The sequence below is a fragment of the Peromyscus leucopus genome, chromosome 1 (assembly GCF_004664715.2).
Source record: "Peromyscus leucopus breed LL Stock chromosome 1, UCI_PerLeu_2.1, whole genome shotgun sequence".
Classification (NCBI taxonomy): Eukaryota; Metazoa; Chordata; class Mammalia; order Rodentia; family Cricetidae; genus Peromyscus; species Peromyscus leucopus.
Genome location: NC_051063.1, coordinates 161,445,217 through 161,472,739, shown reverse-complemented (window position 1 = coordinate 161,472,739; position 27,523 = coordinate 161,445,217). Strand labels below are relative to the sequence as shown.

Genomic DNA, 27,523 nt, shown 5'->3' with positions numbered 1-27,523 from the left:
GTATAGTCACACCATTATAGCATTTGGAACCTTCTAATGCTTCCCAATGTCAACTAACTACTACCAGTTTATAAAGCCCTTATTACCTGCCCCACTTCTCACATCCCTTTGTGTATTTGAACCTGTGTAATCTGTAAATCGCTCTTAAAATGCAATCTGCTTGTTTCCAGGGTGCACTTCAGTCCTTTCAAATATTTCTACACTTTAGTCATAGTGTTTAAGACACTTTACAGCTCCCCGGACTCCTGATTTGATGAATTCTACTCTTCAAATCCCCTTAAAATGGGCCACCAGAACACAGCAGCACCTCACACATGGAGTACTCTCACCCACCAAGGCACATTCCAGTTAGGCTTCGATCTGGGCAGCTCTGGAAGAGATGAGACATCACCCCCACAAACACAAGCTACTCTGAGGGCCGCGCTCCCCTCACCGGGCCTGTGGCCTGCTGGAGTGCTGATTCAATGGTAGCAAGCTCTGGACCTGCAACTCTTGTCACCGTACCCCTGCTCCTCGACCTCATCCTGCTACTGGTCCATGTCTGCAGCCCTCAAACATGCTATCATCACTGTCACTATTACTAGTGACAAAGTCTTACTATGTTGGCCAGGCTAGTTCCAAATTCAAAGTCTTCCCGCCTCGGCTTTCTAGGTACTGGGGTGCCTTAGCTAGGGTTTCTACTGTTGAGATGAAACACCACGACCAAAGAGCAAGTTGGGGAGGAAAGGGTTTATTAGGCTCACACTTCAGCAATGCTGTTCTTCCCTGAAGGAAGTCAGGGCAGGAACTCAAAACAGGGCAGGATCCCAAAGGCAGGAGCTGATGCAGAGGCCATGGAAGGGAACTGCTTACTGGCTTGCTTCCCACAGCTTGCTCAGCCCACCTTCTTATAGAACCCAGGACCAGCAGCCCAGGGATGGCACCACCCACCATGGGCTGGGCCCTCCATTGATCACTAAATGAGAAAATGCCTTAGGGCTGGATCTCATGGAGGCATTTCCTCAGCTGAGGCTCCTTCCTCTGATGACTCTACAGCTTGTGTCAAGTTGACACACAAAACCACTCAGTACATGGGGTAATAAGCATGAGACTCAACTGCCTCCCAAATCACTTTTTATCCAAGGCTTAAGAAGGGTCAATCAAGGTTTGCATTATTTATGGAGATATTCAGCTACTACAACATTATATGTTAAAATGGTGGTTTTCTTTCCACTGAGCAGTACTAGGAGCTTCATGGGAAAAGTAAAAATCAGTATTTGGGTATATCTACTTCTATTCTCTATTTTTCATTTATCCATATTTGTCTATCTTTATGCCAGTAATTCAAAGCTCTAATTATTCTATCTCTGAAACAGTCTTTAAATTGGGTCGTATAAACCTCAAACTTCTATTTTAAAAAGACTGATGAGATTTTGACTTGAATCTGTGAATCAATTCAGGAGAGCATGTCATCTATAATGTTCTGACTCTCAATCCATAAGCATGGATTAGCTGTTTATGCAGCGCTTTAGTCTCTCAGCAGTTTTGTGGTTCTCTGTAGAGCAGGGTTACCTCAACTTCAGCATTCGTTACATTCTGGGTCAGACAATGCTTGCTACTAGTTGTCCCGAGAATGGACCCCAACATTCTGCCTGAGGCCAACCCAGGGCCCAGCGGCCGATCCTGCCGGAAACCTAACAACTTGGAGGTGTTGGTGAGATTGCCCTACTGATCAACCTGCTCAGCTGAGATCCATTCGGGAGAGGTTTCAGAAGGAGTTGTCCCAGCACCCCAGACTCTATGCACTACATACCAATACAGCCCTAGTTTTAAAAGTCAAAACTGACTCAGCCCTTCACTGCCAAATGTCCCTTGGAGAATGTGGGCAATTTAGTTTCTCTCCAGTGAAAAAACTGCCACAGAAGTTTTAAGTTATCTTTCATTTCTGGGTATGTGGTATAATTATTTTTTAATTATTTACTTTTATACACGTGCATTGGTGTTTTGCCTGCACACGTGTATCTGTGTAAGGGTGTTGGAACCTCTAGACCTGGAGTTACAGACAGTTGTGAGCTGCCATGTGGGTGCTGGGAATTGAACCCAGGTCCTCTGGAAGAGCAGCTAGTGCTCTTTACCGCTGAGCCATCTTTCCAGGCCCAGGTATAAGGTGTTATTGGTGCTATTACTGTAAGTAGTGTTGCATTACTATTTCAATACTCTGTTCAGATAAGGTGCCAGCAAATGTGTTCTGCAAGCGGTCTTTGTGATTTCATCTTTGATCTGTTACTAATCAACCACTTTGCACCATTTCAAATTATTTATGTAGTTTCTCAAATTATTTTTATTAATTCCACATTCATTTTTGTGGCTTAAGAAGATATCATATATGCGTCCAGTTCTTTTGGATATTAATGTAACTTGTCTGTGGCCCCTGATTAGGATCGCCGAAGAATCAATTTCTACTTGCAGAGAATCAACATTCTGCAACTGTTATGTCTCTAAAAGCTAACACACATTTAGGAGTGTGTGTGTGTGTGTGTGTGTGTGTGTGTGTGAGTGAGTGTGTGTGTGTGTGTGTGTGTGTTTATTTACTTATTTATTTGCTGGAGACAGAGTCTCAACTGTGTAGCTCAGGCTGTGCTGGAACTTACTATGTAGACCAGGTTGGACTCAATTTCACAGACAGGTATCTGCCTGTCTCTGCCTTCCAGGTGCTGGGATTAAAGGTATTGTATGCCTGGCCACATTTGGGATTGTTATAGCATTCTAATTAACTGACCACTGTATCGTTATGAAAAGTCTGACAGCAGATATGCCCTTTATATGCTTTGTTATCAGTATGTATGACAGTTCTTTTTTATTGTCTTGGTGCCTTTCTTAGTAATTAAAAATTAATCTACACAGGCAAAAGGAGAGATGGCTCAGCAGTTAAGAGTACACATTACCCTTGTACAGGACCTGAATTGAATTCCCAGCACCCATGCCAAGTGGTTCACAACTGCCCGTAATTCTAGCTCTAGGGAATTCAGTGTACTTTTCTGGACACCTCCACCCCTTTCAAATAGAATAAATCTTTAAAATACTATTTCTATTTAACTCTAGAGACCCAAGAGAACCATCAAACAGTTGGTTGACCAACCAACTAACATGCAAGCATCTGTCTATTTGGTCAATATTCTGCCATTCTGCAGGTAAGAGTACTGAACATCAGCATGCCATGACACACCAGCAAACCTGTCTTAAATTACTCCTGTTGAACTCATCAACTGGTGTAAACAATGGGAGGAGGGGATCTAATAATTATGCCCATGTTCTTTATTTTAACCTTTGCTGTACATTTAATTAAATTAATTAAAATAAGCAGTCAGGGACTGGGGATGCAGCTTAATTATATAGTGCTTGTCCTAAAAGTATGAGGCCTGGTAAAGGCAGAATTGCTGGTTCATTTATATTACTCACCTTTCTACAACTCCCTTTTCCTGCCCTAGCAATACACTCCTATTGTCCACTCTTTAATACCAACATGGACATACTGTTTTGATGTTTTACTTATTCTGAGATAACTTAAGTTTTTTCTGAGGATCTACAAATTAAGGTCAATAATTTTCACTTCTATATAAACAATCTTGCAAAGATGATTTCAGTATCAGCTTACAAAACAGTGGTTATAGTATATTATGTCTTCAGTGTATCTATTTCCTGATGTTTTGGCAAAAGTACGTTGAGTTTCTGCCAAACTGATACCAAAAAAAGGGTATCTCAGTGTGCTTTATTTTTGGAGGCAGAATCTCAGTCTCATTTATCCCAAGCTAGCCTCAATCCTTCCACATCTAGATCTTCTGCCTCTGGGTTAGCGAGATTGCTCAGCAGTTAAGAGTACTTACTGTTCATACAGAGGTCCTAGGTTCCTAGCACTCACAGTCCCATGTGATGCTTGCCATGATGCCATGGACTCCTGCATACATGTGGCACACATGCGCGCGCGCGCGCACTCACACACGCACACACACGCGCGCACACACACACACACACACACACACACACACACACACACACTAAATTTAAAAATCAACCAATCAATATTTAGACCCTCTGCCTCCAACTCAGTGCTGGGAACACAAGTATGGCTCTCCCATCCAGTTCACTGTGGTGTTAGCATCAAACCCTGGGCCTCCTACATACTATGCAAGCACTCTATTAACAGAGCCGCATCCTGAGACTCTTGCTTTGTATCATTTTTTATTGTAAGCAAGAACAAAGCACCTTTTCACATGTTTATGGGACATTTGTATTTATGTTTTGGAAACAAGGTTCCTCTGTGCAGCTCTGTGGCTGTCCTGGAACTGGCTTTGTAGACCAGGCTGGCCTTGAACTCAGAAATCTGCCTTCGGGATTAAAGGTGGGTGCTACCATACCTGGCTTGCATTTGTTTGTTTTTTTAATATGTAGGTGTATGAGGCACTTGTACACGTGTATACAAGTATGTGTCAAGGCCAGAGGTCAACATCGGGTGTCTTCCTTAGTTGCTCTTCATCTCTGTTGAGGCAGGGTCTCTCACTGAACCTGGAGTTCACCATTCATCCAGACTGGCTGGCCAGCGAGCTCATCTCTACCCATCAACAGCTATGTTTGGATTTTATATAAGTAATGGGGATCTGAATTTGGGTCTTTATGGGCTAAGCCAACTTTCCAGCCCTAGACATTTGTGTTTCTTATGAGTTCCAAACCCTTACTTGATTGTGTTGAGCTGTTCATCTTCTCCACTATTTCTAGAAGCTCTCATTTAAGAAATTAAATAATGCAATACAGTGGACTCAATGGCAAATAAAACTATTATGAAGGAATAGTACTACTATAGACAGCAGCAAATTAAGATGGGTTGACTACAATGACTATTTTACAGTAATAGGAAAGCATGTTTATTCAGTAGAAATTATTCTTTAAATTGTTTCCTAGGCTAGCAATATGAAACAAGATAGTTGTCTATGATCCTGGACAGCAGCAAGCTATAGCTCTTGGTCAGCCATGTGATCAGGAGCCAACTGCCCCCATTCTACCATGTGCTGTGCAGCCAGGCCAACTTTTTTTTTTTAAAAGATACTTCGGGTTTTCACACCCCACCATGTCTGCAAATACCGTCTGTATTCATACATGAGATTCTGTACTTCATGAAAAGTGGGTTTAATGCTAGATTAAATTTTTTTTAAACTGTGGACTAATGTGATTCCCCATTTCCATACCATTCCCTATGTCCTCTATTCTCTGTACTTCCCTAAAGGAAAAGGCATTGTAAAAAGGCAAGAGGGGTTGGTGGTATATATTAGTGCCTGCATTATAGTGAACCAGTGGTACAACCTTCCCTTGGTGCTTGGATAAGTCTGCATGCCCATCTTCCCGTTTATTCCTAACAATGAGAGATCCTGTGCCTGAATCATCTTGGTTTAGCCTCACATTATTTTGTGACTGGCTGACTTAAAGCAGCACAGTTGATGAGCACACATTTGACTTTAAAGTGCTGGTCCTGGAGGAACCTTTTTACAATTTTAATTTTTTTTTTTTTGGTTTTTTCGAGACAGGGTTTCTCTGTGTAGCTTTGGGCCTTTCCTGGGACTCACTTGGTAGCCCAGGCTGGCCTCGAACTCACAGAGATCCGCCTGGCTCTGCCTCCCGAGTGCTGGGATTAAAGGCGTGCGCCACCAGATGGCTCAGCCGTTAAAGGCTAGGCTCACAACCAAAAATACAATTTTAATTTTAAAGGAAGTTTTGTCTTGTTTAACTCTTTACCAGAACAGACAGGCTGTGTCTTTGACCTCTCCTGTGCCTGTGCAGGGCCTGGTGCAAGAGCTTAGGCCAAAGCCATAGCCTCCTGCAACTCTAACACACATTACGGTTAGTGATATCTAAATATCATCCATGCTTATTTAGTTGGAGACTTAGGGTTTGACCAGAGACATGCTGTCACTTTCTGTTTACGTTAGTTACTTTTACTGTTGCTATGACTAATAACCTGGCCAGAGCAGTTTAATAAAGGAAGGGTTTGAGGTTGCGGAGATGGTGCCACGGTTAAGAGAAATTGTTTTTCCAGAGGACCTGGGTTTGAGTCCCAACTCAAAACCATTTCTAACTCCAGTTCCAGGGGGAATCTGATGCCCTCTTCTGGCCTCCTTGGGTACTGCACCTTTGTGGTGCACAGACTTACACATAAAATAAAAATAAATCTTGACTTAAAAAAAAAAAGGATACTTTGGGTTTTCACACCCCACCATGTCTGCAAATACCATCTGTATTCATAGATGAGATTCTGTACTTCATGAAATATGGGTTTAATGCTAGATTAAATTTTTTTTTTTAAAGATTTATTTATCATGTATACAGAAGAGGGTGCCAGATCTCATTACAGATGGTTGTGAGCCACCATGTGGTTGCTGGGAATTGAACTCAGGACCTTTATTTATTAAACATATATGTACCTAAGAGTATGTGCACACGTGTGTGCAAGAACTCTAGGAGGCCAGAAGAGAGCACTGAATCTCCTGGAACTGGAGCTACAGAAAGGTTGTAAGCCACTATGCAGGATGCTGGGTATGGAACCAGGATCTTGTGCAAGAACAGTTAAGTATTCTTAACTGCTGAGGATCTTTCCAGCTCCTTAAATGCATTTTGAGCGTTTACTATGACCAATGTTAAAGAGTGTAAGTTTTTTTTTGTTGTTGTTGTTTTTGAGACAGGGTTGCATGTATTCTAGGCTAGCCTCACACTTGCTAGGTTTCTGAGAATGACCTTGAACTTCTGATCCTCCTGCCTCCCTTTCCTAAGTACTAGGATTATACTCCCAACTTACAACATAAGTACTTATAATCATAAAACAAAGATTAAACAACATTTTGGCAAGTTTTTATACCTTTATAGTTAAGAAATTGAGACAAAAAAAAAGTCACCACATACCAACACCAACGGTGCCAAACTGCTGCCCAACCAATGTGCTTGGACTGAACTGACTGTATGCTGGCATCCTGCCAAAAGGTCCATAGGAACCCACCGACTGGAATGAAGAAGATGATGAACCTAGTGAGGACTGAAAGAAAACCATAGGTTATTCTAAGTTCTAAGCAACATGCATATAATGGAGACTCAGATTTTTCTACGCTTTTTAAAAACATGCTAAGTTTAACTGTTAGACAAAAAAGGCAATCACAATGACTTACAGGATACACTTAATATTACAACAATCAACAACCTCATTTCCACATTTGTCTATTTGTGAACCGCCGTGTGGGTGCTGGGAATGAACTCGGGACCTCTGCAAGGGCAGTCAGTGCTCTTAATTGCTGAGCTATCTCTCTGCCCAATGTCTACATACCAGTCACATTTAATGCTATTTAGAAACATTTTCTCTATGATAAATTCCTCTTGAGTTTAGTTTTATAACAGATTTAGGAAATATATGAACAGTGACTTCAGTTCACTGTTAACTGTAACAGTGAATAAGTTATAAAGTAACTGCTTATAGAAAAATTACTTGCTGGGTGTGGTGGTGCATGCCCTCAGGAGGCAGAGATAGGTGGATCTGCGAGTTTGAGGTCAGCCTGATCTACACAGTGAATTCCAGGATAGCCACAGCTATGAGAGACCTGGGTTCCTCACCCCTCAGGGAAAAAAAAAAAAAAAAAAGAGAAAAAAAATCACTTTCAGTAAATGGGTTTTTAGTCTGATATTGACATAAAAAGAACTCTCATTTATAATTTTTTATTTATTTATTTTTACATCATTCGTTTAGTGTGTATTATTCATGCATTCGGGTATAGGTCAGAGGACAACTTGCCGAGGGCCTTCTTTCCTCCACTCTGTGGGTTCTGAGGATTGGACTCAGGTCATCAGACTTGGTTCTAAGTGTCTTTAGCAAGTGGGCCATCTCTCCAGATCCATCTTATTTTCAATCACCTGAGGCCCACTGCTGAATTCACAGAAAGGGATGCAGAAACAAATACCCTACATCAAGTTGTTTATGTTTTAATATTACTAGATTAAGTCAAGTAACTTTTTATAATAAACTGTAATATGATGGTTTATCTAGTCAACCTGATTAGGAGATCAGTAAATCACACTTTGGGTATATCTGTGAACGCTTTCTCCAGAGCTGAATGACTAAGGGAAGAAAACTGTCCTGAATGTGGGTGCTGCCCATAGGCTTCAAATCCAGATGGAACAAAAGAGAATGAAGGAGAGATGTCCTGTTCTACTGACATGCTTTCCCTGTTTCTTGGCCACCATGAGGTGAACAGCCTTTGCCATATATTCCTGCTGCCATGACAATGTCTTTTCCCTCAGACCCCAAACAATAGATCTAACAAAGTGGACTAAGGGTTCTGAAATTGTAAGTCAAGATAAAATCTTTCCTCCTTTTAAGGTATTTTTCTGGGTAATACATTTATCTTAACTTACTAAATGAAAATGTGTACTGTAATACATATATATTGTTAACTAATCTTATAAAACATTCTACAACACAAATATGAATTGCATTGAAGACTACAGGGCTATAAGCTAATTTATGGCAAAACCTTAAAATTTCTTTAAAAACATTTATTGTGTGTAGGAGGGAAGGGGTTGGCCTGGCATGCATATAGAGGACCAGAGGATAACTCGTGGGAGTCAGTTCTCTTCTACCTTGTTGGTCAGGAGGGCAGAACTCAGGTCATCAGGCTCGGTGCCACGAACCTTTTCTTACTAAGCTATCTTGCTAGTTTAGACCTTACCTTTTGTTCTCTGCTAATATCGGTACATGCTGGGAATTCAAAACACATGGTTGCACGAGTGAATAAAAACAAAGTGAAGGCTTATGGTTAGAAGAAGTCATACCATTCTGCCTTGTTCGCCTGTGTTTTCTGTTTCCACAAAGCTGATTAATCAAAGTAACTGGTAACTGAATGATATATGCAGAAAACACTAAATAAGGTACAGCAGTGCTGGTGTGGGGAGCCACCTCTATTACAGCATTGTCTCTGCTTTCTCAACCTAAACAACACATGTTTTCTTAGGGCTACTTCAGACTTTGTTGCCCCAAAATAAAAATTAAGAAAGGGAGACAAAAATCTAGTTTTTTCTGCAAGAATGAAAGTTCCAGTTTAACCAAAAAGCTTCTTTTATATTCAGAAAAAAATAGGATCAAGGTACTTTCCTTAATAGTTATTAATAACTGTATGTTTCATATTTTCTCCCCGCCTTGTCTTTGCTGCCCCAGCACTGGAGATCAGAAGCAGGACTTTGTAATATGCTAGGCAAGCACTCTACTGAGTTATGTTCTTTGTCTCATTTCACTTAGATGGGTTTGGTTGATATTTTCCTTTAACAGAAGAAAAAAATCTTAGGAAAGATAGGTTCCCCCCCCCCCCAAAAAAGATCTATTTATTATGTATACAGCATTTTGCCTACATGTGTTACATACCAGAAGAGGGCATCAGATCTCACTATAGGTGGCTGTGAGCCACCATGTGGTTGCTGGGAATTGAACTCAGGACCTCTGGAAGAGCAGCCAGTGCTCTTAACTTCTGAGCCATCTTTCCAGCCCAGGAAAGATAAATATTTTAAGAGTAATTTCTGGAAAACTAAAATTTTCGCATATGTGACTTGTTAAAAAGCCAACAAATACATTTGAAATGACAGACTTAAGACAGGAAAAAAAGACTACAAATAAGATGAATTCAAGAGAAAAACCATTAGAAAACTATAATCCTCCTCCTCTGCCCCCTCCCTCTCCCACTTTTGTTTGCTTATTTTTTGTTTTTAGTAAGATCTGTAGCCTAGTCTGGCTTCAAGCTCATGTGCAGTGGAGAAAATCCTCCATCTCCTGATGTGCTCACCACGGTCATGGCCACCTCTGAAGTGCTGGGACTGCAGGTGTGGGCAATATTGCCCAGTGGGTGGGTCCATCTTTAATAAAATATGCAAAGATTCAATTCTAAGAGTATTTAAAAGCTAACATTTAACTTGAGGCCTTAAAAGAATTTATGTTACAATCCTTCTGTGCTGTGGTATCCCATTATATACCATCGCATACTGTATAATATATACTATGATTTAGCACCCCCATTTAAGCTAGTTACTTTATCCCAGAGTAGCCATTATCACCCTGGTTTGTAATATGAACCGTTATCCGAATAGTGTAGAGGCTTGGGTCCAAGATTCTGGAGTCTTATTACCTGGATCCATTCACACTGCAGTTCCTTTTCAATTTCCTCACTTAAAAAAGCAAAAAAAATTATGGGTATCAAGCTGAAAGAGCACCACGAGGACCAACTTAAGTGCAGTGTCTGTGCTCTGTATTAAAAAAAGTCTTATGCAGTTAACTTTTGATGTCAGCCATCTTAACAATGTAGTAATGTTGAAACTAGAAACTACTGTGAAATTTAAATTCTTCAGCTATTATAAGTTTCAACTTCCGATCCTCACCCAAAGAAACCTATAGAAGAACATTATCCAAGTAACTTCTAACTAGTTAGTAAGCTACATGAAAGTTCAACGGGAAAGGAAAAAGCCAAGGGTAACCCGGTGTAACGGTACCACTCAAAGGCAATTTACTATAAGTTACCTGAACAATAGCTGGGTCCTGAGGCAAAGAACACTGTGGCTTTGGTGGCTCACAAACAGTGAGGTCTTTGATATCACTCCCCCGGAATATAATATACTCAAAGACTTCATCTCGAGGTGGTATTGGACGGTCTGTTGGTCTGTCTTCTGTACCGAAGGATCGAACTGGTGAGAAAATAGAGGACATGAGATGAATGTTTGCTACTCACCATATTAAGGCAGGGTCTAAGGATTCTGTTACAAACACCAATCATCGTTCTCAAATTCATTCATAAGAAAGCACTTATTAATATATAGTCAAACATTTTTAGAAGAGGGAAATAGAACACAGTTTGCTAAAAGCAGAACACATTCCATTTAAAAGCCCAGTGTTAGGATTTCTTTTTACTCCTATCTTTGGTGCCTGTTTGTGATAAGGTGTGAAAATGTCTTTTTTCCCATTGCTTTTTTTTTTTTAAGTGTTTTTATTTTTAGTGTTTTCATTCAGCAAATAAAGATCTGACAACTTACATCATAAGTTCTTGGTTGGGAAGGGATGGCAACAACATTTTTGCAGTCCACAAAATCCAAAGTTTAAGTTTTGAGGCAAAGAGAAGCCAATGGAGGTAACATTTCTTTGGTGAAAAGTAAGTCTTCCAGACGCTAAGTTTCCATGGGCAAGATTAAAATGTCCATCACCTAAAGTAGCTGCTATATACTAACTCTCAGTATTTAACACCAATGATGGAATTAATCAAAGTTAACCTGTGGATCACATTCAATGTAAGCTGGCTATAAATGAACTCCATTGAATTATGTTCTGAGAACATTTTAAGCCACTCTTGAGTCTCTTGCACTAGTTTCAGGATTACTGTTTTAGGAAACTACTGAAAATATCAGCATCCATGTGATGTTCCAAATAAGAAAGTGCCAAAATCACAAACTGCTCATGGCAAGAGTGAATGAGTAGAGGGCAGAGATTGACTGGCAGTTAATTTTTCATAAAACTGATCCACAGCTAGATTGAAAACTAATGCTATCTCAGTTTAATAATGTCCTATTTTCTTACTCTAAAAATTCCTCCTAATACTTAAGAGGAAGTTTTAGGAATGACTATGGCCTATGGCATCATCATTGGGTTTGCAGAACATCCTTCCCTAAAATGTAAAGAAATGAAAGTCAAAGGGAAGCTAAAAAAAAAAAACCAAACCAAACCAAAAAACTACCAACAAAATAAACCCCTAAAACAAGCATCAGCTCACGTCTGTAATCCCAGCGCATGGGAGGCTGAGGCAGAAGGATTATACACAAGTTCCAGGTTGGCCAGCACAACAGAGTGAGACCCTGTCTCAAAAGACTAAAAAACCAAACCACACTGAACACCTAAACAACCAGGCACAGCAATATACTCCATATTCCTATAATCTATGATCAGGAGTGGTGAATGAGATCTGGTCTAAAAAGGACAATCATTTGAATACAGATTTAGTCTAAACTGAAAGAACAGGGGCAGAATAAGTAACATCCTTTGCCCACTCTTCCTCCACAGAAAATCTCACTAGCAAACCCAAATGGGTAGGTGGAGGCCAAGACACAGGTATGCTAAGAGAAACTGATATAGAGGCTTTAGCTGAGCAGCACTCCCCCGATTTCTTTTCATGGCCAAATGAAATGTTAGTAGGCAGGAACTTCCCCCACAAAATAAATAATAAATTAAGGTAAAAAGCTTCATACTTTGACCTCTTGATAAAAAGATTTGCTTTATTTTTAAATGATGTGTACTTGTGTGTGTTTATGTATAACTATGTGCCTATGAGTACAAATGCCCATCGAGGAGAGCAGAGGGCATCAGATGCCCTGGAGATGGAGTTACAGGTGGTTGTAAGCCACCTGATAGGGAGTGCAGATACCAAACTTGGGTCCTCTGCAGAAGCAGTACTTGCTCTTAACCACTGGGCTATCTCTCCAGTCCCCACTTCAACCTTTTCTATACAGAAGGACGAAGAACAGAAAACAGAACTAAGAAAATTACATATAAACATAGATCTTAATCCATCTTCATCATCACCACAAATGAATACTATCCCAGGCCTCAAAGCTGCCCATTGGCTTATTCTGAAGTAGAGTGGGTAAGTCAAGGCCCTTCTACAAAATCAGAACACTCGATTTGGCTTCCCAAGGCCTAGAAACCACTCAACTTGTATCCAGGTGAGTCCAGTGAATTACAAAAACAACCAAAGCGACAACAACAACAAACCCCAAAACTTTTCCTTGTTTATTGAAGGCAACAACACATACTAAAGGTATGTGAGGAGAAAAAGAGAATGCAGCAGGATAGATAACTGAGCTGATTCTGTTAAAGATAAAAATTTCTAGAGAAACAACACAGAAATGTAAAAACCCAAAATATTTTTGAGGTTTTAACATGATGATATAATAACAATATAATGGCCCTCTGGTCCGTTTATTAAAAGGTAAATACTAAGGATCTGCCAGTTAAGAGAGATCCTGGCACATTTCTACAGAGTACAGGATGGCCAAAGGAAACTGATATAAACACATCTGATAAAGTAAAATATCCCCATACTGTCTTCAGGCTGGGTGTGATGGTTATCCCAGCACTCAGGAGGCTGTGACAAGAGAACTGTAAATTTGAGGCCAGTGGGGGTTACACAGCAAGACCATGCCTCAAAAAGCACCCCCCATTGCCACTGTACTGTCTTCTAAATAAATACTTATCAAAATTTGAATCATATATTTTCCAACCAGGCAATTTTTTTTCTGAAAAAAGTACCTTTCATGTGATCAACAAATAACTAATATGTTACGTACAAAGACAAAGATGTCTGGTAGTGAAACAGAAAAATAAAGCTTGATAAGCACAAAACTATGTTTAAGGCTACATTTCCTCTTCCTCAACCTCTCAAAACAGTGCAACTGACCTCACTAGCACATCTTCCCTTTGAGACAACCAGGCTTTACATAGTACTGTCAGTGTGGACGTCCTACGTTAGGCCCTGATAAGTCACATTACTGATGAATACTTTTCATGGCTCCTAGAGCACTCCAGGAAAACATTAACCTGCCATTCAAATGATAAATGAAGCAGATGTGGCCATGGAAGCCAAGAGAAATGGGTAAGCTACAACTTGAGCCTTATCCAGCTGTGGCCTCTCCTTATATGAGGACAAATCAGAATTAACAGAGCTTGGAAATATATCAGAAGAAAACCCAGGAAAGCCGTGGGTTTACAATAATTTAACAGGGAGAACTGACTACCAGGGATTTGAGCCTTTCCTTCCCCAATATGGGAATAAACCAGGAACTGCAATGTGCTAATTTAGCTACTCTACACAAAGACTGTACTGCACATGGTTATTCCTCTCATAAAGAATGACAAAAATGAGAAAAATGAGGATTAAAGGAAATCAAATGAAGATCAAAGAGCTGCTTTTACTGTGCAACATCTGAATTGAGATTCCAAGATGATTCTGGTGAACTCCCTGGGGCAGAGATGCACGAATGTTATGAGATGAAAGAAGGGATAAACAAAGTAGTGAGTAAAAAGAGTAAAAATCACAGTAAGAATTTGTTTCGCAGAGTGACATGATTTGGGGAAGTGACTGGATCCTGAGGGCTCTGACCTAAACAATGGATGAATCCCTCCATGGAGTCACAATGTGACAGCACGATTGGGAAATCTGAAGACCTATCTTGTCCACTGTCTCTTCTGTCTGCCACAGGTTCCTGGTGCTGGGGCATTTGTCCAAGCTAAGGGGCAAGCTGATCACAGACTGAGACCTCTAAATCTAAACACAAAGGTTTGACTAACATGCAACATTTAAGGAGAAGGGGCAAGTTTTTTTTTTTTTTTTTTAAATCTATTTATTTTAGATCCTGGCCACAGCCTCATCCCCAACTCCTCCCCTTCCTCCCCTCTATTTCCTTCAACCATCCAGGAAAGGGCAGGTCTCCCATGAGTACCAACAAAACATGGCATATCAAGTTGCAGAAAGACACCTCCCTATGTATTAAGGCTGGGCAAGGCAACATTGTATGAGAAGTAGGTCCCAAAAGCCAGGAAGGAGTGGAGGTAGCCCTGTTTCCACAATTAGGGGTTCCATAAGAAAATTGTCAGTCTAGTCTCTGTGAGCCCCTATGAGCCCAGGTCAGTTGATTGCATGAGCTTTCTCATGGTGTCCTTGACCCTTCTGGCTCCCACACTCCTGAGAAGGGGCAAATTTTAGTTGCTATTTTATTGCACTCATTGTTTACTCAAAGGCAGGAAGGCTAACTCTTCTTAGAAAGCTTCAATACACTGTTTCCAAATAAGCTTCAATAAGAATTTACTTATAAAGCCATGCTCATACCTTTAATCCCAACACTCAGTAGAGACAGACAGATTTCTCTGAGTTCAAGGACAGACTGGATTATGCCAGCAAGCCAGCCAGAACTACATAGAGGAGAAATATTTCAAACTAAGTATCTATAAAGCAGATCCACAATAAAAATCAACAACCAAATAGGAAACAGACATTTTCCTGGGCTAAAGAAAGGCTAACTTCCTTAGATCAACATGGATCCGCAGTACAAGATATTCTTGAAAGAAAGGCCCCACTACAGCTCAAACAGAAAGTTGGCCAGAAAGCCTACCAATAATATGGATTTTTTTTTTTTTTGAGACTGTGTCTGCCACTGGCTAGACTTCAGCTTGTGGTGATCCTCCAGCCTTTGCTTCTCCAGTGATGGAGTGACTGATGAGCCCAGCTAATAAGATGTGCTCTACATAAAAAAAGAAAACCAGAACGGGACCAAACTTCTTATGTGAAAAAGTAGCTAGAAAAATGACAGGACAATGTTTAAAAAGTATACTGGGTAGGGCGGGAGGGAACGACGGTCCTAGAGAGATGCCTTGGTGGTATGATGCTTGCCTAACTTGTGTGAGACCCTAAATCCTGTTCCGAGCACTGGGAAGGAGGTAGGGACAAGGAGACAAGACAGCCAGTAAGGCAAGTTACCACACAAGCAGAATAGTTAGGACATAGGCAGACATACCTCAGAGTCTACAAAAAAAAATCTCTCCCCCCTTAAAAAAGAAATATTTTCAGCTAAATAAATTCATGTTGACTCATAGGAGATAAATGTCTCCTATAAATTAATATTGCTAATAAAACCGTTTTAAGGGATTCTAAGAACATAATTATGGAATGTAAGAAAAATTTGTAACTATAATTTCAAACTATATAAACCTGAAAAAGGAGGCAAGAAAGAAAAACAAACACACTTAATATGTATGTTTTGTCATATTTTATAATATGTTAATATTTTATCTTAGGCATAGAGAAGCCGGTTTTACCCATCAGTGTCTTAGAAAACTACTAACATCTATGAAGTCTTCCTGAATGTTGTACATATGACAAGATCCATTTATATGTAACTTCAGGGGACCAAGGATTCTGTGAAATCTACTTATGAACTCCATGTTAAGAATCTACTAGATTAGGCTAGAGATGGCTCACTGGGTAAGAGCACTTGTTGCTCTTGCAGAGGACCTGGGTTCCTAGCACATGGCTGACTCACGACCATCTGTAACTCCAGTTCCAGAGGATCCAAGACCTTCTTCTAACTTTGACACCAGGCACACATGTGATGCATATAGATACATGCAAGCAAAATTGACAATAAGCTGGGGATTCCAGTATAACTGTCTGAAATGTAGCTTTCTAAAATACAGTTCTGAATCAGGAACCCAATCAGTATAATTTACATATTAAAAGCAAAGGGAATTGGGACTGTAGCTCAGTGGTGGAGTTCAAGGTCCTGGGCTTGATTTTGGGCTCTGTAAGGAAATACAAGACTAAAAACAAAGGAGAGTGGATAGACTAACCAGATACAAAGAAACTTTAGGATGATGGAATTGTTGCAAAACCAGATTCCAGTTCTGTTTCCTATTTTACTAAGATGGGAGGAGCCCCAGCTGTACATTCCTGCCACCATGGAGACACCTGCTATCTCACCTTTCCCTGAACTGTAAGCCAATAAGCCCTTCTAAGGAAAGAGGTGATGGCTGTGTGACTCTTACTGCCTCACACTTAAAACGGGTCAATTTTACAGCATGTAAACTATAGACAACGAAGCTGCTAAAAAGGGAAGAGAGAAATTACAGTTGCCGAATTGTACTTAATACAATTTAAGGTAGTTGGGTGTGGTGGTAAATGCTTATAACCCCCAGCATCCACAAAGAAGCAAGCTGATCAAGGCAGGTTCAATGCCATCCTGATCTTCAAGTTCCCAGCTAGGGTTATATAATGAGACCCAAAACAAACAACCCAAAACAAACAAAAAACCACAAGACAAAAACAACACACTGACTAATTCCTACTATCAAAATGCAGCTTACTAGGAGAGGAACACACTAGGCACAGTTGTCTCAGCATCCAGTGTGTCTATCTTCATTACAGTCCATCTGCTCTCGAGCGTGCCTAGGTTCTCTGCAACCAGTTTTATTATTTTACCATCTCCAGTGAACTAGAAAGTAACCAGTCATATAAAGGAAGAAAGGACTTGCTGGTCTGAGCACTGTCTGAATAAACTCTAGTTTTTAGCTCTGTCTATACCCTCAACGACTTCATAGTATTCTAGTTTCCTTGTATGCCAATTCTGAGCCTTTCAGGGGCTCAGGGTACAGATCAGATTACTTCTTGGCTTTATCCACCACTGACTTAGCTTACAGGTACAATTCTACTAAGAATCTGTCCTTTAAACTCATTTGCTTGCTGTTCGGCCTCCAAGATTTTTTTAATATTATCTCTTTTCCAAATGTACTTGGTCTTTTGTTCATCTTGTGCATTTTTGATAGGAATTATCAACAGGAAGAAAAAGTTAAAAAAAAAAAAAAAAGGTCTAATTTGCTATCCTTCCCCAGCAGTCAACATTTAACCTAGACTTTTTTTTTTTTTTGAGACAGGGTCCATGTAGTCCTAGAACTCACAGAGATCCACCTGCCTCTACCTCCGGAGTGCTGGGATTAAAGGTGTAGGCCACCACACCTGGCCTAATACTGACTTTGTAAGCTGCTTTCAGTTGGGCATTCCTTCTTGTTCGGTACTTTATTTTAATCTCCCAAATGATACAACCAAGAAAAATAGAAGTACAATTGGAGAAGAAAACATCGAGGAGAGCAGAACTGATCAAAGTGCCCGAGTAGAAGGGTGGAGGTGGTTTGTCTCTTACTGACCAGCAGGCATATTATGTGTGCATACGAATGTGCCACACACTGCATGAAGTCAGAGGACAATCTGCAGGAGCTGGTTCTCTCCTTCCGCCCTGTGGGTTCCAGGTTATAGGTAAATGACTCAGGTCATCACATCAGACTTTTCAGCACGTGACTTTTATAGACCCACCTTAGTGGTTCTATTATTTTTAAGCTGATACATAAGAACACAGAAACTGTACCTATCAATGGGGTGCCATGTGATATTTTGTTACATGGATCTGCACTGTGTAATGTTTAAGTCAGGTTTAACATACTTGTCCCCTTACCTTTATTCCTTTATCGCCAAACTTCCAAAATCCTTACTTCTAGTCCTTTGAGATTTATAACACGGTAACTGTTATCTACTGCATTTTGCCTGCTGCTCTTTGCTGAGTCAAAAAACAAGTAAACAGACTGGAGGTAAAAATGGGGTAGAAAGTGTTGAAGGCCTAAAGAAAAGAGAAGGAACACAGGAGCCCCACAGGAAAGAGTAGAGGATAGAAATACAGCATGACTCCTAGGAGAAGTGGCTAAGACTGCTGAGGTCAGGGAATCCAAGTCAATTCAGAGTGAAGCTGGTTATATAATGAGGGCTGTGAGTTCTGCAAGCTCCTATGTACAAGAGCACAAGAGAGATGTAGGGTGTGGAGTGAGGAGGGTACAATACTCTGTGATGACTGCTCATGAAATTTAAACAGGATAAAGACAGTGAAATGATGAGTGAGAATGAGAGGCGTCAAAAGACTATCACAACAAGAAACTGGAAGCTGAATGGATGACAGAAGTTGGGGTTTAGTTACTAAGCACTTAAAAATGCTTTGCTACTTCATTAAGCACTGACTCTAAGCTGATTACTTTTATGCAACACTTCATGTAATTATCAGGAAGAGTAAAAGGTAGGCATTACATTCTCACAGGAAAAGGTACAAATGCAAAAACACTTGGCCATGGTCAAGTACTCTCTCTGTACTCCAATCAACCTGTTGGGTCGTATGTTCTTCCAAAAACACACTAAACTAGAGTAAGCCTGACCAACTCACACTTTATCTACACAATATATGAAAGAAAATAAGGGCAAAGTGTTCCTGGAGAAGAATGAAGCTCAACTACCTGTACTTGCTGTGGTTCGTACTGAAGCACTGAGTTAAATACAGCTCTTGCTGTTACCCTAAGTCAGTAAAGTTTCTCTACTGTTATTTCATTTCCCTCCTCTATTTTTTTTTTCTGGCATACACTGTTTTCAGTATTAGAATACAGAAAGTCATGGCTCATCTTATGCCTCTTCCAAGAAAAAACAAAAACAAAACGCAAGTTAAGACTCTTAGAAGTCTGTATTTCAGTGGCTTGTATAGCAGCAACAACAAAGATGTTTTTTTTAAGCCTTAGTTCAGGCAACCTCACTAAATAGGGCAAACAAAAGAAATCAGGGCTTTAAATTTCATGAGATCTTTGTTGTTCCAGGCAGCAACTCTGTGAGTTGTTTTCCACCATCAAGTTGTGGCCAGGCATGATGGTGCACACTGTTAATTTCAGCACCCGTGAGGCAGAGGCAGGTGAGCTCATGAATTTGAGGCCAGTGTTAAGTGTCAGGTCAGCCAGGCTCCATAGAAAGACCCTATCTCAAAATAGGTCAATGAGGTGCCTCATCGGCACTTCCAATGCTCCTGCTCACTCCATTAGGATGGTGGTTTATGACTATGTGGTCCATGAACAATCAAGAAGGGTAAACTAAGACAGTGGACAAGACCCGCAGATGATGAAAGACTGTTAACAGTTTACCACCTTTGTATATGACCCAAATCCCTTGAAAGTTTAAGGGCAACTCATCTAAAAACTACTGACTTGCCATTCATTTTCTATTCTCTTCCTTCTGCAATGGCGTCCTGAATGATTCCCCAGGGATAACTAACTAAACATACAAGAATTTCTTCATTTATATAAAAATTTCCCTCAGCCGGGTAGCATTGGCACACACCTTTAATCCCAGCACTGGGAGGCAGAGCCAGGAGGATCTCTGTGAATTCGAGGCCAGCCTAGTCTACAGAGTAAGCTCCAGGACAGGCACCAAAACTACACAAGAGAAACCCTGTCTCAAAAAACAAAACAACAATAACAAAAATTTCCTCATTCAGCACACCGGGTTTATTAAATGTATTCATCCACAAGTGAAATGCAAACAGACTGGAATTTTTCCACAAATTATGTATGCCTGTTACTTGCTTTATTAGTTTTCTTCAACATCCTTGCTTGGTTCTCCTAAGTGAAAACTTAAGTCACAGAGTAAAAGTTTACCTCCCTAATAATGTCTACTTGTTATAAAATTTCCTCTTTTACATACCCACTCATGCAAATTCCTCAATACTCCCATTTAGGGGTTTTAAATTAATTTTAAAAAGTTTTATGTGTATGGATGGTTTGCCTGCATATATGTGTGTTATGTGTACCCTACACATGCAGTCCCTTGGAAGCCAGAAGAGGGAGTCAGATCTCCAGAGACTGGAGTTCCAGATGGCTGTAACTGCCAAGTGAGTGCTAAGAAGGGAACTCAGGTCCTCGGGAGAACAGCCAGTGCTTCTAACCACCAAGCCATCTCTCCAGCCCCAGATGTTTTAATTTTAAAGGAGTTAACACAGGACTACAAACTGCAGGAGCTGCTGAAACCACCATGACCTAGATTATTTACAAACACACTTAAAGGCAGCTGCCAACGTCATTTCAGATCACCTTTTAAGACTTTCTGACATTCACCTAGGCTGTTAGGATCAAAGGCCATCAAGCTTATCTGGACTTCATCCCTAGAAGGGAGCTAATTTATGAAATCTCTAGCAGAACACAAGGGAAACCAACCATTACCAGTTCCTCCCCATCAGGCTTTCACTTTCTTATTATTGTGGGATATACAACTAATTACCAAAACTGGAACATTAAGAGAGAAATGCTTTTAATAATGACACTAAAACAGGCATAAATGATGACTTTCTACCAGGCAAAGCCACAGATATGGCCACCCTAATTTTTTTTTTTTCTTTCCCCTGAGACAGGGTTTCTCTGTATAGTTTTGGTGCCTGTCCTGGATGGATCTTGCTCTGTAGACCAGGCTGGCTTTGAACTCACAGAGATCCGCCTGGCTCTGCCACCCAAGCGCTGGTATTAAAGGCGTGCGCTGCTGCTGCTGCTGCTGCTGCCGCCGCCGCCGCCGCCGCCGCCACCACCTCCCAGCCATGTCACAAATCTTAATGAGTGTTCTACACTCATCGCTCATCGGAGATTGGGATTAAAGGCAAGTGCCACCAAGCCCGGCTTGGTCACTCTAATTCTATACCATACCAAATGTTAACTAGCCACATTTCAAAAGAATTGTGTAGTTTCTCTCTCTCTCTCTCTCTCTCTCTCTCTCTCTCTCTCTCTCTCTCTCACACACACACACACACACACACACCTCATTATATTATAATGTATATATCATATACACATACATAATATAATGTATATATTATAATACAATATATTGTATATACATATATTATACATTATATCCATGTAAAAGACCTAAATTATAGTACAGACCATAAAAGTCAAGTGACTCTTTTACTGAAGTTAAAGATCTAAACATTTTATGCTATATACAAAATCAGTATCAGGTACATTTTAGACCTAAATGTAAAGAGAAAAAAAAAAGATGAAATACCACAGCATTGGATTAAAGAAAAAGACATTATTAACATGGATAAATAAGAAAAGAAACACCACCCAACTAGCCCTAAAGAAAGGCCTGATAAACATGTCTAAATTAAAATGAGGAAATATATACAATAAAACCATTACATGGGAAAAGTTATTAGTAATATGTATGTACATCCATCAAAGGATTTATATTTAGAACTCACACTCCAGAGACTAACTCCAGTGATAAATTTCAAAGGCTTTAACTTAAGGAAGGATAAACATCAAATGGCTTAGCTATGGAAAGACCTTTAAAACTCATTAGTAGCCAGAGAAATAGGGACTAACACCACACTCAAGGGCTGTGGATGGCTCAGCGGGTAAGAGCATGTCTGACTCTCAGCATTCATTCGAGGTAGCTTACAACCATCTGTAACTCCAGCTTCTGCCCTCTGTGGGTGTCTGCATTCACGTGCACATAACTTCCTACACATTCGTCTAATTAATAACAAAAATAAAACCATTGGGGTTGGGGATTTAGCTCAGTGGCAGAGCGCTTGCCTAGCAAGTGCAAGGCCCTGGGTTCAGTCCTCAGCTCTGGAAAAAAAAAAAAAAATAAAACCACATTGAACTACCTACCCACCAGACTGGCAAGAATTATAAATATATGGCATTCAGTATTGTTGTTGGTGATACATATGAACAACTAGAATTCTTACTATTGAAATAAAAACTAGTAAGCACCTACTAGAAAAACCTGCTTTGCATTACTTAGTAAAGACATACACTTCCTGTGCTCCTGCAATTCAAATTCTAAGTATGTCCCCCAAAAGATTTCAACACATCAGTGCATTTAAACACTAATTTTCCTAAAAGCATTTTTCTGAATAGCCCCAAGCTATAAACAAACTAAGTGTTAACTGTCAAATATCTAAACCTGTGGGAAGGTTAAAAGCCAAAGTAAAAGAGTCTATCTACACAAAGTTCTAACTGCTGTGCTCATACCAGCTGAGCCATTTCTCCAGCTCCTTGTAACTTTTAAAAATTATGTGGGGGGCTGGAGAATGGCTCAGGGGTTAAGAGCATAGCTGTTCTTTCAGAACTCACTACCACTTGTAATTCCAGTCCCACCAGGCATGCATGTGGTGCACAGACACATATGCAAGCAAAACATCCATACTCTTAAACATATTAAATTTATGTTGTGTGTACGTGTGGAGGATGGAGGACAATCTGCTGGCGTTGGTGCTCTCCTTCCATGAGAGTCCTAAGAACTGAATTCCGGCTGTCAGCCATCTCACAGGCTTTAGTTAGCCCCCCCCCCAACTTCTCATTTTGAAAATGGAGGTGTTAAGTACTGGACATTAAGGAAAAAATCATATATCAATATATAGATTAAATAACAATGTTATAAATTAAATAATCAGAATTTATTACAAACTGGCAAAATGCCTAATATTTTATCTTAATAAATTGTTTCGTTAAAGAGACACTTTTTTTAATTAAAAATTTGGATCATTAGCCGGGCGGTGGTGGCACACGCCTTTAATCCCAGCACTCGGGAGGCAGAGCCAGGCGGATCTCTGTGAGTTCGAGGCCAGCCTGGGCTACCAAGTGAGTCCCAGGAAAGGCGCAAAGCTACACAGAGAAACCCTGTCTCGAAACACCCAAAAAAAAAAAAAAAAAAAAAAAAAAAAAAAAAAAAAAGATCATTAAAGGTTTTATTAAGGTTAAAGTATAAAAGGATAGGTTTACAATTTAGAAATATTTAATACATTCAAAATATTAAAAATAGACTGTGATGGCTCAAGTCTATAATCCTGGAGACCCCCTACGTCAAAACATCCAAAAGGGCTGGGCATGGGGGCTTATCCCTGCAGTACCAATACTTGGTGAGCAGGGGCCAAAGAATCACTTATACTTCAAGGCCAGTCTGAGTTACGTAGAGTTCTAGATTTCCTCAGGTAAACCAAATGACCAACAGACCAACCCAGAGGAAATAGGAAAAAGAAATCTCAAAAACTTTTTGGCTCACCCATTAAAAAAGTGCATACTGCTCTTCCACCAGAGGACCTGAGTTAGATTCCCAGCACTGACAGGTGGGTCCCAACCGCCTGTAATTCCAGCTCAAGATGGGGCTAATGGATCTGACACCTGTGGCTTCTGTCAGTCTCTGTACTCACAAGTGCTTATCACCACACAGACCACACACATATTAAATATTCTTATTTATTTAAGAATAATAAAAGTTACTATCCCATCGGGCGGTGGTGGCGGTGCACGCCTTTAATCCCAGCACTTGGGAGGCAGAGCCAGGAGGATCTCTGTGAGTTCAAGGCCAACCTGGTCTACAGAGCGAGATCCAGGGCAGCCACCAAATCTACACAGAGAAAGCCTGTCTAAAAATACAAAACAAAAGTTACTATCCCTTATAATCAATCCCAGCACCTAGGTGGTGGCTAGAAGATTAGGTGTTCAGTGTGGAAGCTGATCAATACTTCAAAGTCACCCTTGACTATATGTCCAGTCTGAAGCCAGCCCAAACTACATGAGACTCAAATAAACAAACTCCCAGACCTCTACAAAACCACCTTAAGGAGAAATACTGTTCTCAACCAGTATCTAGATCACTTGGTGAGAGCACCAAGAACTTGAGAGCTTTTCCCACACTTGAATAAAATCATTAAAACCGATCCTATGAAGCAAAATCTCCATCAGTAAGAAGCAGATAAAAAAGCATCTAGGTCAAGCTTTCTCGTTTGTTTTTGAGGCAGGGTCTCACTATGTAGTTCTGTTGGCCTAGAACTCCCTAAATAGACCAGGCAGGCCTGGAACTCAAATCCACCTGCCATTAACTCTTAATGCTGGGAAAAAGACCTGTGCTACTATGACCAGCTTCACACCATTGGTCAGGTCCTAATTACTAAAGAGAAACATACATCCTCAAGTATACTGAGTGTCTAAAAAGATGAAAGCAGGGTCTTTAACAGGCAATGTGTGACAGCACACCACAAAGCAAAGAGGAAGCTTTGGGGTGTTCCTTGGCTTTTCAGTTGTCTTTTCTGAGAGGGTTTCCTGTATACCAGGCAAATCTTGAATGTCTGAATTCCTGCCTCCACCTCCCTAGTGGAATTATAGGCATGTATCACTAACCACCCACGACAACCAGCTTTTCTCACTGGGGACTGAACCCAGGGCTGGCTCTATCGCTCTATCTATCTATCTATCTATCTATCTATCTATCTATCTATCTATCTATCTATCTATCTGTTTGGGTTTTTCCAGACTGAACCCAGGGCTTGCTTGCTTGCTTTATTTATTTATTTATTTATTTAACCCAGGGCTTGTTTGCTTTATTTATTTATTTTGTTTTTTCCAGACTGAACCCAGGGCTTGCTTTATTTATTTATTCATTCATTCATTCATTTTGGTTTTTCCAGACAGGGGTTCTCTGTCTAGATTTGCACCTTTCCTGGAATCACTCTGTAGTCTAGGCGGGCCTCACACACAGAGATCCGCCTGCCTCTGTCTCCCAAGTGCTAGGGTTAAAGGCCTGCGCCACCACCGCCCACCACCGCCCGGCTGAACCCAGGGTTTTATGCATGATAAGCAAGGACTCTATCAACTGAGATACCTGTATTTATCTGTTTTTTAAGATGACCTGCCTGTACTGCTAAAGCAGGCCCAAAGTTCCTTAGTTCACAAAGCCTTTGGAATAGCTGGGACTACAGCCAAGTGTCACAGCACCAGGCTTCATACTGCTTTTTAGAAAACAGACTTAAGTGTCTGATTCAAGAATGTTTTAAAAGCAAACTGCCAAAAGTTACACAAGTATCACTACAATTCAATTGTGGGAAATATCACCCTACTCCTCTATAGTGTACCTTTTTAGCGTTTTCATGGTATTGAGGAGGTAATCCAGATCTCCCACTTTCTAGGCCAGAGCTCTTGCCAATCGGACCGAACCCTAATCTCTATCAGGTATGGTTCAACAACATAAAAAATTTTCTTACCTAGGTCGATTTGTCCCAAAACAAATACTGTTTAAAGGGTCTACCAAAACATCTCAAAAACCGGGTCATTAAAACTTGTTTGGTACTGTGGAACGACTCTCCCATTCAGCTAATGATTTGACACGATCTGAGATTCAGAACCTTCCTATCCCCAGACCTCTTATCCTAGTGGACGCAGTTCTCATGGTGGGAAAATACTTCTCCCGAGTATTACAAATCGTCGTAGGACTTCCTCTAAGATCAGACATTCAAGTTTATTTTCTTTCCGCTTTCTTGGCAAAGGCCCAGCACGTGTGTATCGAAACACAACCCAGATCGTCCGGACGCTAAAGGCTATCGGGTAGGGTGGTCCCCCTTCTTTAACACAACTCCCTCCCCGTGGAACACGTACAGCAGAGCCGGTGAGCGCCCTATAATACTCGATCTGAATTGGGCACAAGAGTCCCGGATCATCAAACTTGAACTTTCCTTTCTACCAAGGTTCCAGAAAAGAGGCCCGTGGGGACAGCAAGCAAGCATTTTAACGTGTACCCTAAAGAGATGGTTGCACGAGAATTCCCGTTTAACAGGTAACAATCACGGAGGAGACAAACCGGATGCGATCGGCTCGACCGTACCAATGGCCTTCCGCGATCACACGTCTGCGGCGCAAACCCAAAGTTTTGAGCACATTACTTGGTACTTCACTCGAGCACCATCGCAACCAACCGAGATGAAGAACGCTGAGAGAGGGGGAAAAAGGGTGCCGGGGAATCCACACATCGCATCCAAGTCAAGGTAGGCGGAAAAATTCCTGGACTCCTCCGGCTTTGTTCGGCGGTTCAGAAGACTGAAAGACCGAATTTCGGTCTTGGAAGCCACGAACCTGGGTGTGTTCTCCGGCTGGTTCCCGGGACTTCAGGACCGCCCCGCCCCGGGCGCCGCGCACTCGTTCCCGGAGTTCCCCGGATGGAAGGCGCGGAGCTCCGGGGAAGGAAGCAGCCCGGGGAGCCGGGAGAGGCCGCGCCCCGGCCCTCGTTGCTCGGGGGCCCGGGAGCGGCCTCCCCTGCGGCTCGCAGAGGGAGAAGAGCGCGAAGGCCGCGCGGGGCGCCCGGGCCGCGCTCCCCAGCCCCGAGGCCCGCCCCGCCGTACCTTTGGCGAGGGCTACGGTGGAGTTCTCGGTGTCGATGGTGTAGAGGATGCCCTCGTAGCGGATCTCCGCCTTGGAGATGAGGCTGATCTTGCTGCCGATGTAAGGAGTGCCCCCGCTCATGGCGACGCCGCCGTCGCTCGCACTCACTCAGGCAGATCCCGCGCTGCGCTCGCCGCTCCACACGCCCGCCCGCCCGCTCGCTCGCTCGCTCGGCACCTCACAGCAGCCGCCTCAGAACCAACATGGCGGCCGCGCCGGCTCCGCTACCCTCCCCCAGCCTCCCGCCCTCAAACCGCGGCGCGGCGGCGGCGGCGGCGGCGGCAGCGGCGGCGGCGCGGAGCATGCTGGGAGGGCGAGGCCGCGCACCCTCTCGCGAGACTCGGCGAGCCACGGCCCGCTCCCGGCTGGCTTTTTTTTCCGCGGCGTCCGGAGGTCCCGTGGATCTGGCTTCTCGCTGGCTTTCGCTTCGGAGGCGGTTTCGGAGAAGCGAAAGTTTTTTTCCACGGCACCGAGACGCCGTGTGGCGAGCTCTCATCCCGCCTGGTGACGCTGGCTGCGGCCTCCGCCATTTCCGGGCGGGCTGTACTTTGTCACGAGCCCAGTGTCTTTGTACGCGGTCGCCGCCTAGCCCATGGCCAGCTGCCGGTCATCCGCGGGTCACCGAGCTCTCGCTGTCATGCCAGCACAGCCCTCATCGCCCACCGAGTTTCCTACACACACACCCCAAGGCTGCTGCTGCAGGAGGCGCTGGGACTGTCCTCAAAACTTGTTTTCCCTTCCTGCTAGGTCCAACGCTTTCCAGACGGCTTGATCCGGGCTCGTAGCTTTCAAGATGCCACTGGACACCATCAAGTCCCAAGTGTGTCTCTGCAGCTTTGATTATGTCAACTCCAGTGTCTTAACAACGATCGTCTC

The 27,523-nt window shown here is 41.9% G+C and overlaps 1 protein-coding gene across 4 annotated transcripts in view; it reads right to left on the bottom strand.

Moving 5' to 3' along the window:
• Lsm14a (LSM14A mRNA processing body assembly factor) overlaps positions 1-26,830 on the bottom strand; it is a 44,808-nt gene extending 17,978 nt beyond the window's left edge. For all 4 annotated transcript variants that reach the window (XM_028877787.2, XM_028877788.2, XM_028877789.2 and 1 more), the window contains exons 1-3: positions 26,608-26,830; positions 10,568-10,731; positions 6,925-7,054 (exon numbers count right to left, since the gene is read on the bottom strand). In XM_028877787.2, coding sequence (XP_028733620.1) covers positions 6,925-7,054; positions 10,568-10,731; positions 26,608-26,728 — 415 coding nt within the window. In that variant the 5' untranslated portion in view covers positions 26,729-26,830. The remainder of the gene's footprint in view (positions 1-6,924; positions 7,055-10,567; positions 10,732-26,607) is intronic.
• Positions 26,831-27,523: the final 693 nt, after the last annotated feature.